This window comes from Gordionus sp. m RMFG-2023, chromosome 1 (genome assembly GCF_954871325.1).
Source record: "Gordionus sp. m RMFG-2023 chromosome 1, tfGorSpeb1-WG-v2, whole genome shotgun sequence".
NCBI classification, from domain to species: domain Eukaryota; kingdom Metazoa; phylum Nematomorpha; class Gordioida; order Chordodea; family Parachordodidae; genus Gordionus; species Gordionus sp. m RMFG-2023.
The window spans coordinates 55,786,477-55,801,769 of NC_088775.1; the positions used below are offsets into that span (position 1 = coordinate 55,786,477).

Consider the following 15,293-nt stretch of genomic DNA (forward strand, 5'->3'; position numbering starts at 1 on the left):
ATATATATTATTATTATATAAAATGAAACAATTCCAAATATTCTATTATGATTCTTATTATTATGAATGATTCTGATAAATTATTTATTCCATTATCATTTCAATTATTCCAAAATTATTTTATTTGAGATATATTGATCATAATATATATTTATCATCATTTTATTATTCTAACATCCAAATTTGATCGATTCTCTAATTATTCATATATTCCGAAATCCTATTTATTAATGATAATTTTACAATTGGTGATAATAACAATTTTGTAAAATTGACAATGATCATGACGGAGCTTAACGACGAGCCAGCGTACTCAGAACGATATTTACAAACCAACGTGATAGAATCAAGCCAACGACTACAATGACTCATGAACGACTTGAACAATCATATGAACAACCAAAATAAATATCATTTATCAAGAAACGTTGACTGTACGATAAGATTCACATGCAAGAAAAACCTGAGTGGAGAAAGTTTTTTAAAGGGTGGAATGTTAATATGACCGATTAATACTAACCTTTAAATTGTTTTTTATCACAAAATTTCTCTTTCTCCATACGATCTCCATATCGTACTCCTAATCTCTCTTTCAACATCACGATATTTAATCACCTTTGTTTTAATTTTCTTTTCCAAAGTTTTTTTAAATTTTTTATTAATTATAAAATTTTTTATTTTATTATTTTCTTCAATTTTTATTTCATTATTTTCTTTAAAGTTTATTTCCTTATTTTCTTTAAAGTTTATTTCCTTATTTTCTTTAAAGGTTATTTCCTTATTTTCTTTAAAGTTTATTTTCTTATTTTCTATAATCACAAATGTTTCAAATTTTATTATATAATTTATTTCTTTTAGTTTATAAGGTTTTCATTTAATATTTTTTAATTTTTTTATACTAAAAGATTTACAATTATAATGATAATTTCTTTTATAATAATGTGTCTCTTTATCCAATTTTCTATTTTTATAATAATTCTCATTATTGATTTACTAAAATTTTTATTAGAACAATTTTCTTTTATTTCTGTAGCCGATTTATAATTACATAAACACTTTAATGTATATAATGTTTTATCATAACTCGAATTTAACTCTCTTGGAAACACTGCTTTCATGACTAAATATAATTCATCTGGTAAATTACCTATTAAGCTTAGAGTATTCTCACTATCATGAAATTTTAAATAATCTTCTAACTTGTCAATGGACTTTGTTTTATTATTATTATCAATACAAGATTTCACGAAGAAAATAAAGTTACATTGTGTGATATGTAAATGTTTTAAACATGAATTTTAAAAAGAATCTGTATCTTTTAAAAGAAAATGAAATAGATACAAGATTCTTTTCAAAATAAAGAATCTTAGATACAGATACTAGTATCTTATTAAAAATGTCAATAAGATACTGAGTACAAGATACAAAAGGATCTTGTATCTTAGATACAAGTATTCGCGGTACTGCCCAACTCTGGGTATACATTTACGGCATCACCAGTGTTTTTTAGTAATTTAGAGTTGGTTTTCGAAATTTTTTTTTGCTTTTTATTTAGACACATTTTTAAATAAATATATATACGATGCAAAAACTTGGCAACGTTATCGGCTCTTGTGAAATAGGTTGTAAATATCCATTTCTTAAATTCGCATTAATATTCGAGAGAAATGTTATATTTGCGATTCTGTTTGAATAAAATTTTATTCAGAGAAATTATTGAATCTCTTCTAAAATTATTTGCTCCTTCTCACATTCGTTTTTTTATAATATAGAAGAAATCTATTGCGAGCTAAAATAAACAGCTTTCACATTTTTTATCTATATTAATAATTCACTATTTTAAAAGTGGCCGAAAATGTATTTTTTTAATCGATTTGATATGAATGGCCTTATGATAAATTTACTTCACAAATAAACTAAACATATTTGGCATTAATCAGTGAATAAATAATGTTCAAATAATATATCAAAATGATATCATTTTAAATATCTACTTCCCGCAGTCATTCCATCCACATTTGTACCCTTTGAACATTATGCGCATTTGCTCATCATCGCATTTATCAGGAAGAATAAATGAGTTATATTCTTTGGCAGGAAGTTTCTCAGTTGGGTTAATTTCTAGATTTTCGGAAGGTTGAGAAGGTAATTCGAGGATTTGGTTTAACTTATAAAAACTTTCAGGCTTGGCTAAAACAAAATTCTCTTTAACATTTTCATTGATTTGTAATGCAAGGATCTGTTCTGCTATTTTAGGAATCTTTTCTCTAACCCCACCTTTGCAAATCTTATAAATAGTGTCAGTGGATAGAGAGTTTTTCTTATCAAACAAATGACATATAAAATGGTTTGATCCCTTTGTTTCGCCATAAACAGAGTTGTTCGTATAAGGTATATTTCTGGTAAAATTCTTGTTGGTGGGTTCAGAATCAACTGGCGAACCCAATTGGGGTCCATTCGTGATAAAAAAGTTTTTGTCTCCCAATTTACGAATGAGAATCAAGTTACTAGCCAGGGATTTGACGACCCCATTCATGGATTCGCTCAATGTGCTGGTTTTGCTGTAACTTGTGGAAATAATGATATTTAAAGGATCAGTCGTGATAGGAGTGGGTATCATTATTAAAGTGGGGCGATCTTCCTTTGAGTAGCTTGTTGTATTATGATCGATCAAACCAGCATGACGTTTCTTGTCACCCCCAATAATATGTATGTCGATATTTTCTGGTTGGACAAATTCTTGATCGAGTTCCATCGGCTCCGGGTCAAAATTTTCACCCATACATTTTACCCTAAAGTCTGTAATCTGGTCATTCGTTAAAAGATTTTCTTGCAAATTGGAGAGAAACTCCATTTTTCTGGTACCAAAATTTGTGGATCCATTAATGTGGGCATTATTCAAAAGTTTTTTGTGGGAGTCTACGAAAGGAGGAGCAGGATAAGTCAAAGAGGGTTGATTTAGTATGGTGGGTGGCTTAAATAAATAAATTATGTGGGGGGGGGGGGGGTTGGCCATGTAAATTAGTATTTAAAAAATGCTAAATTAGGGTTTAAATGACAAATACCTTAATTTTGTTGGTTTTAAATCCAAATCTGAGTCGGGAGTTATTAAAGGTTAGCCTGGCTTGTAACAAGGGACAGTCTAAGCATGTAACGGCAGCAGGAATTGTGTCTAGTATTTTCATAAATTTCTGAGAACTTTGTGAGCTTAAAAAAATATATAAGAGTAACTATTGTTTTCTGTGATAATTTTGGTAGTAAAGGAATGTTAAAAAATTTAAAATGAATTCAACACCAAGGTTATGATGTTGTATAACAATTCAAGTAAAATAATTTTAAAAAACCAGTTGAAATTTGAATCGTCGTAAAATGTTTCGAGCTCCAATTTAACCAGCGGTTTCAAGGTATCTAGAATCAACCGTTTTTTCTTACCGAAAGAGCCCTTGGGTCTACCCTGAGGTCTTTTTAAAAGGTCTATATGACTGTGAGAACAAGGCACGTATATAGAATTTAAAAGTTTAGGCTTGTAAACCAGAGGGTAGGCACCATTATAAAATTCGTTATGCAGCAATTTAGTTTTCTTATCTAGATGTGGGGATTTAGGTTTCCTATCTGTGTGTAGCAATTTAAGTTTATCTACGCTATGCAATTGGTCAAAATTGTTATTGTCAATTTTCAAATAGGGTGGTAGTGTTTGGGTAATAGAGCTATCCAAGCCCGCAGAGGGATATGTTATGGAAGGAGAAACGGTTTTTGTGACAGGGTTGGGTGAAAATTTTTTGGGAGTACCTTCTTCAATGTTTTTTTTCATCAAATGTGGTTGATATTCAGTGGGTAGCAATTGAGGGACTTTGTGAAAAGAGGAATATTAAAAATAAAAGTTCTCTTGTAAATTTATAAAATACATTTTTAATTATCGATAAGTTGTCTTACCTTATTATATTATGATTAGCTAATAACAAATTTCGAAAAATAAACTCAATTCATGTCAGATAGACCTCTTATAAGCAGCCAAACGTGTTGTATAAATTAATTTCAAGTTTGTCAATAAGATAAGTAAATTATAGAAATTATAATTTATTGTTAACGCTAACCCTGATGTAATGGCAAAGGGTTGGATCTTTTTTTAATGCCCTCGCAGAGGACTTGTAATTGGCCATTCTCGCGAATCTTTCGGTCTAGCCTGGCTCTCGGGAAGGCGCGTCTAAAAAAATATTGGGAGACAATTTATTTCAAGTTGTAATATATGAGTTTTAATCGTTTTAAGCGATAAATCAAGAATTAAATTCAAATTGGAATTAAAAATGATGTTTTTAAAGGTCTGTTAACGATGTCAGAAATAATGAACGTAACTAATGCTTTCGTCATTACTTTATACAATTACATAGAGAAGTATATTTGAGAGGTCTGAATTCTTCCTTGAAATATCTTCTTCCGTATGTGTAATAACAGTTGAGCATTTCGGCTCGTGGAGTAATTTGGTCGATACTTTCCTCATAATAAGCTCGAAACCTATGAGAAGATATAAAAAAAATTAATTGTGATTCATTATTTAAAATAATGAAGATCAAAAATGGTTCCGTCGGTTTTTCAAAAATAATTTATATGTACTTATATATGGCTCGAATCAAAAATTTTTTTTATGGAATATCCGAAAAAATCGAGAAAAACAAAACACATTTATCAAATATAAAACAAAAACGTATATATATAACATAATAACTAAAGCATAAACCAAAAACAAGCAATGTTAAATTAAAAGATAATTCTTTAATGTGACTTATATTATAGAAGTAAATATAATAGTGTATAAAAATGAGATCTAAGTTTAATATTAAATTCTTCACAAATATAACTTAATAATGAAATTTAAATATATATTTATAATTATTGCAATCTTTTCCTTAGAATGACAGATTTCTAAAAATCCAAAATGTAAATAGTCTCTTACAATTATAATTTCGAAGAAATACTTTATTTTATGTGAGCATTTAAATTCGCACTTTCTGCATTAGTATTTTTTTATTCTCTAACTATCATAAAACGTGAGATTGTTTGTTAATGGTATTTTCTAAATTGTATATTAAATCTGAATTTAAATAAACCAAAAAGGGCAATTATATTATATTTTTTTTAAAAAATAAACAAATAATTGAAAAATAATATGTCATCCTTAAGTGATAGTCAGGAATATTTAAATAATTTTAAATTGTAGTGTATAATATCAAAATTAATAATCGGTTTCAAGCCCTTTAAATTTTTGATTAAAGGCTTTTTTGGCGAATGAGCTATATGTCTCACTAAAAAAAAAATTTCTTTTTAGCTTTCACCCTTTCTAGTGGTAAGCGCCTTCAATATATCTCTCCACTTTATGTTATTCATGCTATCTCTTTTATCTAATTTATATTTTTTCATATTGGCTCTAACTTTAAAGCCCCATTGAAGTTTTGGCCTTCCCCTTTTACGTTTACTTATCACTTCCAAACTCTCAACCTTATTTCCTATATAGTTCATAGGCCTTCTCATTGTGTGCCCATACCACCTAGGTCTGTTCACAATTATCTTAGCCTTAATAGGCACTATCTTTAAACTTCCTAGTATTCTTGTACTTCGCATTAAATTTTTTCTTGATACCACAGCAATCATCCTCAGCAATCTCATCTCCATAGTTTGTAACTTCTCTTGTCTGATTCTTTGGTTGGCCATGTTTCCGAACTATATAGAATAGTTGGTTGTACTATGGAACTGTAAATTTTTCCCTTCAATTTGTGTGGGATTCTTTTGTCAAAGAGCACTCCAGATAAACATCTCCACTTTAACCACCCTTGATTAATTTAACTCTTTATCTCTTTCTCTATTGTACCGTTTGTTTGTATCGTGGAGCCCAAATATTTGCAGCTTTCAATTGCCAATATCTGCCATTCATTTATATTAATGCTCTCTGTTTCATCTCCTCCTATCACCATATACTCAGTCTTTTCTCTGTTTACTTTTAGTCCGTGCTTAGGATATTTATCCAACTCACTAATCTTTCTTCCATTTCATTCTTGGATTCGGCAAGTATCACAATAACATCGGCAAATATCATATTCCACGGGACTGTTATTGTTATGAAGAGAAGTGGGCTGAGAGCCTACCCTTGATGGACTCCCTCGGCTTTCGTGAAGCCTACTGAAGTACCATGGACCATTGTCGTATGGCGCATATATATATCCTGTATTATTCTTATATATTTTTCGGGAAACTTTTTGTAGCGTGGCGCCGACCATACAAGTTTTCTTGAGATTCTATCGAAGGCATTTTCTAGATCGAGCACTCATTATTTGTCTAATTGCGTGGATTGCATCAGTTGTTGATCTTCCAGGCATAAAGCCAAACTGAGTCTCTCTTAGAGGTCATTGGGGGGTTTTTAGACCAAAAGCCTGCCCACCCAATGTTTTCAAAAAAATTTTACCCGCCCACCCAAAGTTTTCAAATAAATATATGCCCGCCCGCCCCGCCCATTTGTCTAAAATTCCTTACCCGCCTGCCTATTAATCTAAAATTTTTTACCCGCCCGCCTATTATTTATAAAAAAATTTAACCCAAGCCCGCTTATAAAATTTAATTATGGTCATTCTTTCAATTTTTTAAACATTTAACCCATTAATGGTCAAGATTTTTCGTGGATAAATATGCTCAATTTTTTCAAATTATATTGATTAATGCTCAAATATGATATTCTAAAAAAATCAGCCGAAAAAAATAATCCTAAATAGAAAATCTAGCCTGATGCATATCTGCACCGTTGACCATTAAGAGGTTAAAAAAGATAAAAATTATGTATAATACTATAAGATCAAAAAACAATAGAAATCTTTATTCTTTTTTTTGTAATTTATAATAAAAACGAGAAAATGTTTATATATTATGAAAATCCTTGAAACATTTAGTATGAAGTGTGATTTGACATGTTTGGCACATATATTTTGAGTGCGTATGGCAATATTTGCATCTATGTCTTTTCCATCTATAGATTCTGGATAAATAATATCCAGATGAATCAGTAGGGTTTCGCTCTGTTATGCAAACTGGCTTGAGTGACCTGTACTTAAATTTTTTCAATTTTTACAAGCAATCTCTTTCATGAATTTCCAAATTTCCCAAAGTTACATCGATAAAATTCCTCCGCCCTTTTTTCCCTCTTTTTATTTTAAAGTAGATATGGGATTATCACACAGATCAACTCCACCTATGTGTTTGTTATAAGCAGTGATCATATTTGGTCGAGGAATTTTTATTTTAGAAGATATTTTCTTGGAATAACTCGTCACCACCGTATTATAATTCTAACGAACTATAAATATTTCGTTTAATTTTTCATAATCATAATATCCTCTTTCTTTTTTTTCTACAGCATTTATAGATTTAACTGGGGAATGCTCCATTCTATTATCCCTCACAGTTCCAGTTGTAAAATATCCCATAAAAGTTTAATTGAGGTATAGAAATTATCAAAATATATTTTATGATAATTTGGTTTTGTAAGGCCTAACTCTTAATATCTGGGATGGTTATACATTATTAGACCTATTCATTGGTTTTGCATAAATATTACTTTGATCTACAATTAGTGAATATAAGTCTTCGCCGAAAATTAAAAAATATATCTGATGTATTTTTACCATGCAAATTGTCTTCAAGTTTTTTTATATCTTCATTTTCCCCATTGAAAGAAATTGTAGAATATAACGTTTCTTCATTTTAAATGGCGAGAAATTACAGAATAGCTTCTTGTAGCAGATGGTTCTGGAATGAATGTCGTCATCAATTGAATTATGAATCTCCAATTCACCAGGAGTATCAAGGTAAAACTCCGTCATTTGTTAAGTCATTTTAAAAACGATTTTTAAAAATTTTAATTAAAAATTAAATATTTATTTTATAGAATCTTGATTTTTTAATGTCATCTATTATTTTGATAATTTTGATTGAATTGACAAAACAGGTGCATAAGAAAAAAAAATGTTCAGCAAGGAAGAGGGTACAAATAATTTAAATTTTTTATGAATAATTTTGATTTTCGAATATTTATGAACCGTATATTTGCGAATTTCATATAATTAGGTCGAGATAAAAAATTATAAAAGAAACATATTATTCGATTCAGGGGGTTCAAAAATATTCTCAAGACCTTTTTTTGGGTATAAAATTTTTCTTCAAAACTTTCAGGGGGCTCGAGCCAACTCCCCCCCCCCCCAATCCTTAGTAATGGTAATAGTTTTAAGTATAATATAAAAATTTATAATTCATAATGTTAAATTTGATTTGTTTAAATTTTTTAAAATAATTTATACTGCTAGATGGTGTGCATATATGCACCAGTCAACTTTCAGGGGGCTCGAGCCAACCCCCCCCCCCCCCCCATCCTTAGTAATGGTAATAGTTCTAAGTATAATATAAAAAATTATAATTCATTATGTTAAATTTGATTTGTTTGAATTTTTTAAATTTATACTGCTAGATGGTTAACGGTGCATATATGCACCAGTCAACTTTATATGGTTATCAATTAAAATTTTAATTATTTAAAATTTCAAAAATGATTGATAAATATTGATATATTTATAAAAAAAATATACACTAGTTTTCATCAAAATAATTTCATAATATGCTCGTGAGATCACTTAGAAGACTTTGCATTTTAGACCTCATAAATTCGCCCTATTTGAGGGCTTCTTAGGGATATAAAAAAAATTTTTTTCATTTTTCTTTTCCAGTGTTGAGGTACAATGTCTAAATTATATAAAAATCTGTTTTATTATTTTTTAAAATAAAAACTACTATGTTTAAAAATGATGTATAGGAGGTGGTGTATATATGCACCACCAGTATTGGGTTAATAAAAATATTTCAGTATTACACCTCTGGGTCATTTTCCACATTAAATCAATCACTTTACAACCCGATCATCTCAGATTTTGTTAAAATTTGGTATTTAAGTTAATAAAGTATTCTAATTGACGAATCCAAAATATTAGAGTCTTAACTCTATTAGAACCGGAGATATAGGGCTTCAAAGTAGGTCAACTTGGTCATTTTTCGAAAAAAATGATTTTTTAAGATTGAGGTAACTTTAATTATTAGATGCACTATGTATATCTATTATGGCTCATTTTATAGCCCTAAGTAAACTCTTGAACGTATTAAAATTAATTTTTAGTTTATATATTTTTTTTAAATTGCGGTTAAAAATTTGTAATTAATTTTTTAAAATGTTAGACTAAATTTTTTTCCCTAAATTTCAGATATTTTGTAAAGAGTACCAAGAACTATTCATACAAAAAATTTCAGAGTAGGGCCAAAAAAATTAACTAAAAAAATCTTAATTTTAAGAAATCCGCTAAATGGCGCAAGATATATTAAATATCAATTTTAACAATATAAGTCAATCTAAGAAATTTCTTTTATTCCATAATAAAATATTTATCGAATAATTAATAGTAAGAGTATAATATAAATATTTAAAATAAATTAAATTTCTTATGATAACCACCATTCATTATCATATAAACATGTAACATACCCTTTAATATCTTTAGTTGATATTTCGCTTTATATTTTGTATTTTTCTAATTTAGCTTCAATAGCATAAATTAACAGGATAGTCTGCATGCATTTTTTGAGTCACAGATATTGAAGAGCTCTTGAAAATCGTTCCTATAAAAATTCTTGCTCATCTTGGTATTCTTTATGGAATGTAAAGGAAAAATAAATATTTTTTATATTTTCCTCAGCGATTTAAAGAATTTTAGGGAGATTTTATTTGATTATCATAAGGACGTTGTAAACTGGCCCGCGCAGCCAAGCGTTTAAAGGTTCCCCCTATTCCATCGCAAACATTTTTCCCATCGGCAGTAGGAAAAAAATGTCACTCTGCTGGGATGGCGAAATCCACTTGATGATAACACAAATTTATAAAATTTTTCCTATTTTTATATTGCGCCGCGGACCCATCGGAATAATAATAAATGTATTTTGGCTCAGATAAAAAGTAATTTTTTTAGAAAATTTATCATTTTTTTTGAAATAAATGAAATAAACAAGTGTTATGTACTAGCGACTCGGATATGGCCATATAAATTATATGATTTAATACATTATTTACTTTATAATATATACCAAATGGATGTAGACCTGAAAAGTGGCTCAGTGATAACTTTGGACATCATCTTGAAGTATAAAAGAGTAATTTTCAGAAAAATCGTAGATAACCAAATAATGATCTAGCTCTAAGTTGTTCTTAAGATTCTGATGGAATCTATTTTGCTGTTCAGTAATAAAAGAATGGCGAATCAAAATAAATATTTTTTCAAATAAGCAATTAAGAAATTCGTCAGCAGTTTGTGTTAGGGTCTCTAGACTGGTTCTATCTACAGTTATCCATTGCTTAAAGGTTATCCTGTATATATCTTGTGCAATTAATAAATTTTCATATTTAGTCCTTAATACTTGGTCCCTATGACATTCGCCAAAATAACAGGCTGGCAGTGGAGGATTGCAAATCATTTTTGGAAATATGTCTTTGTAAGTATTTATCTCAAAATCCCTATTTTTTGTTAAAGTTGCTAAATTGCTACCTATTATTAGCAACTTAACACTCTGATGGATTAGGCAGACACAAACCGAGTGAGTGCCACTTGAACCTGGCATTATGCAATTTTTAGGGCGCAATGAGGCCAATTTTGAAAATCCGATTTTAAGTTAGATAGTTTTAAAATTTATATAGATTTCTTTTAAATTATAAAAAATTAACCGTTTTTGAACGTTAATCCTTTCATCATTTTCCATTATAGAAACGCAATCTTTTTTTACGGGCAATAATCTACTATATTCATCATTTAAATAGAAACTTTTTACAACGTCAACTGTGTTTTGATCTATGGTTTTACCTGCCTTGGGATTAGGAGTTGAAAGAATCCCCTTTAGACTATGAATGTATTTAGATTTATGGATCATATAAAACGAAGCGTTAAATTGTTTTTTAATTTTGTGAATGCTCCAGTCGTTAATAATTGATATTTTTGTGCTTTAGACAATAATGGATAATTATTTTTCATATGAATTATCCAATCGTCGCTATCATTTTTATTCACCTTTGGTTGAAGAATTTTGACAATAGCTTTTGAAATGCTGCTGAGCTTTTCCTTGGGATATCGTTTTTCTCTTAGTCTCTTTTTTTTTACTGGAGAATGCCCTATTTAATTTAAAGTAGAATTTAAGGATTCTAAAAAAAGAGTAGGTAGTTGCGCATTGTCGTCATTAATTGGAAAAATATTTCGAAAAATCGATAATTCAATTAATTTCAAAGAAATTAAAATTATTTTAAATATTTATATTATACGCTTACTATTAATTATTCGATAAATATTTTATTATGGAATAAAAAAATAGATTAACTTATATTGTTATAATTAATATTTTAAATTTCTTGCGCCATCTAGCGGATTTTTTAAAAATGAGATTTTTTCCTAATTAATTTTTTGGCCCCACTCTGAAATTTTTTATATGAACAGTTCTTGGTACTCTTTATAAAATACCTGAAATTTGGAAAAAAAAATTAGTCTAATATTTTAAAAAATTAATTACAAATTTTTAACCGCAATTTAAAAAAAAATATATAAACTAAAAATTAATTTTATTTACCATATGTTAAAGAGTTTACTTAGGGCTATAAAATGAGCCATAATAGATATACATAGTCTAATATAAAAGTTATCTAAATTTTAAAAAATCATTTTTTTCGAAAAATGACCAAGTTGATCCACTTTGAAGCCCTATATTTCCGGTTCTAATAGAGTTAAGACTCTAATATTTTGGATTAGTCAATTACAATAGTTTATTAACTTAAATATCAAATTTTAAGAAAATCTGAGTTGGTCGGGTTGTAAAGTGATTGATTTGACATGGAATGACCCCTCTACAAAAAGTTTATAATTTAGGAAATTAATTTATGCATAAAAAATATTAAATTTAAATTATGACAATTTATTTGATCAAATAAAATATTTATGAAAAAAAAATATATATATAAAATTGATATTATATGTAATTATAATGCAAAAATAATAATGAATCGACATTTTCTGAATTCAAACACGTTCTTCTTTAAAAACCTTCCAGCAATGCTAAATCCTCTTTCAGAAGAAGCACTAGTTGCAGGAATTGCCAATATTTTAATTGCTTATCTTGATAGCTTTGACAAATCTCTTTCTTGTCGTTTCCACCAAAGTAGGATATCCGTTTGAAGTAAATCCTCTTACTCAAGTGAGATCTGGATGTCCCGTATACAATATATGTTTTTGAAATGAGTACAGAATGATTAATTTGCCATTCCAAAATAAAATACCGTGCTATTTTTGTAATCGTTTTCATGCTATTAGGAATAGTAACAGAACAAAATACTATACAGTTTTATAAACCGGACCTCGAGATAATATTAGAAACAGGTGTATCTAACCATGGATTTGGAGCTGTACTCATGCAAAAATATGATATAACGAATTTTCAATAGTTTACACCTCAAGAACTATACAAGACGCTGAAAAGAATTATTCTAAAATAGAGAAAGAAGCAAAAGCAATAATAAACGGCGCAGAAAATATTAATAACTTGATAGACGAAAATTTAAAATACGAACAGACCACAAACCTTTAATAAAGACATATGGTAATAACAGAGATTTAATCTCATTAACAAACCAAAGATTAATACATTGGGTTTATAAATTATCTGCAAATGATTATGATATAATGTACAAGAAGGCGCTAATAATATAATTGCAGATGCTTCTTCGAGTAACCCAATAGAGAAAAATGATGATAGATAACAAGCGAAATTAAAACAGTGAAATATATAAGAAATCTTACTTATGACACATTAACCTTATCAAGAAAAGAACTTAGAGAGGAAACCGCAAAAGATCCAATTTTAAGAAGTGTAAAAATATTAATAAATGGTACAAATATACAAAATCAAGCACCAGATTTACAAGCTTTTAGAATAAGAATAGATAAAATAGAAAATAATGAAGATATTTTATTTTGGAATGGATGATTAATCATTCCGCACACTCAAAAAAGAGTTTTACATATAATACGGGACATCCGGGTATTACATCAATGAAATCCAATACGAGACATTATATATGGTGGGTCGAAAAACTAGTAAAGAGAAGTGGATGTCATAAACAATGCAGAGATATACCTAAGTGTTGCCGTATACTAGGGGAATCCGCCATCAAAACCCTGGAAAAGGAAAGAAGAAAAAGAAAAAATCGTAGGAAAACATGCCGACCAACTACGAACAAGGGAAGAACCATTAGAAACCGAATCAATAAAGCTAGGAGTAAAACAGTAGAAACAATAGAACCAAGTCAAGAAGGAATTCAACCCTGATATTCAACGAAGAACGAATGCCAACAAAAAGATTAATAAAAAGTACAAATATACAAATCAAGCATCAGAATTACAAGCTTTTAGAACAAGAATAGATGAAATAGAAAATGATGGGGTATTTTATTTTGGAATGGCAGATTAATCATTCCGTACTCACTTAAAAAAAGAGTTATACATATATTGCATACAGGACATCAGGGTATTACATCAATGAAATCCATTACGAGACATTATATATGGTGGGAAAAAGTAGATAAAGATATCGAAAAACTAGTAAAGTGTTCTTCACTCAATAACGGATTGGTACAATAAAAAAAGAAATATTGTTATTGATTATTTAATTAATTATGATTTTTCTTTAGTTTGTTTTTGAACTAAAATTTCAAATTTCCTTAACCCGCCCGTTATTGTTTCAAAATTCTAGTCTCTCCTATTTCGATTATGTCTCTTAACCTTTTTCCTAAGATTTTTTCGTAAAGTTTTAGACAGTGTGAAAATAGTTTCATGCTCCCGTAATATTGACAATTGTGTGGTTCCCCTTTATTTTGGAAGATAGGATCTAGAGCTCTGCCTCCATTTTTGAGGAATCTTTGCGTTTCCAGTATTTTATTGTACAGATTTGTGAGGAAATGTATTCCATCATCTCCTAGTGCTTTAAGGCTTTCTATTGGAATATCATCTGGACCCCTAGCATTGTTGCTTTTCATATACTTGAGGCACGTAATTATTTCGCGTTCCGTTATTGGTTGAATGAAGTTATGACATGGGGAGTGTTCATCTAGATTATGTGGGGATTAAAGTTGAGAAGCTCCTGAAATATTCTTTCCATCTATTCATTATTACTTTTTCCTTTATTATCAATTTCCCGTCTTTATTTTTGATTACTTTCGGAGCTCCGTTTATATCCCTAGAATTCTTTTCTCACTGTTTGGCTTTTTCTTCTCCGTTTTATGGCGATTTCCTGGTTCACACGGGTAGTCCAGTTTTCCCTCTGATTTTTCTTTTCCATGACGATCCTGAGCATCAATATTTGTAAGTTTCATGCTTCTCATATCCGCCGCTATCACATTTGTCCACGTCATCTTGGGCCTTCCTCTAGGTCTTGATCCTCCTACTTTTATCAAAATGCATCTCTTTACCCAGTCATCTTTTGTCATATGTTCCACATGCCCAAACCTTAGTCTATTTCGTCGCATTACCACTCCAATCATTTCTATACCCGATCTTGCTCGCAATTCCTTGCTAGTTTTTCTCTCTCTCAGAGATACCCTACACATCCATCTAATCATCTTCATCTCTGTTCTTTCTAATTTGGCTTCGTTAGTGGCTTTCATTGTCAATGTTTCGCCGCCATAAACTAAACAATTCCTAACACAGCCTATGTAAACTTTCCCCTTTAACTTCAGACTTTTTTATTTGTAAGAATAGACGACATCTCTCTAAACTTCTTCCAAGCTTGTCTGACCCTTGCAACAACGGCATAATCTATACCACCATCTGCGTTTAGTATATCACCCAAATAACAAAACTTTCCACTTTTTCTAGGGTTAACCCATAGCCAATATCCAGACCACCATTTTCTACGTTATCATTATTATGTATCCCTTTCATACATGTTCTACAAATAAAGGTCATTCTTTCTAACATCAAACTTCCTTTTTTTCCGCTACATCTATTATGTACCCATTTTTGGCATCTGGTGCATTGGATTGAATTTCTAGCAACTCCTTTCCCACATACACCACAAGGCCACTTACAGGATTCCTCCATCTTTAGATTTTCCACACCAATCATCACCTTTGTCTTTAATGCATTCATTTTCAGGCCCTTTGCTTCCATAGTCATCTTCCATTTACT

General features: G+C 29.6%; 1 protein-coding gene across 13 annotated transcripts in view; it reads right to left on the reverse strand.

Moving 5' to 3' along the window:
* LOC135923002 (AT-rich interactive domain-containing protein 2-like) overlaps window positions 1–15,293 on the reverse strand; it is a 106,106-nt gene that overhangs the window by 25,351 nt on the left and 65,462 nt on the right. For all 13 annotated transcript variants that reach the window (XR_010571100.1, XR_010571095.1, XR_010571099.1 and 10 more), the window contains 5 exons: window positions 4,372–4,512; window positions 4,095–4,204; window positions 3,345–3,849; window positions 3,066–3,207; window positions 1,995–2,974 (listed from right to left, as the gene is read on the reverse strand). Coding sequence is in view for 6 of the 13 variants with exons in the window: in XM_065457582.1 (XP_065313654.1) it covers window positions 1,995–2,974; window positions 3,066–3,207; window positions 3,345–3,849; window positions 4,095–4,204; window positions 4,372–4,512 (1,878 nt within the window). In the remaining 7 variants the exon portion in view is untranslated. The remainder of the gene's footprint in view (window positions 1–1,994; window positions 2,975–3,065; window positions 3,208–3,344; window positions 3,850–4,094; window positions 4,205–4,371; window positions 4,513–15,293) is intronic.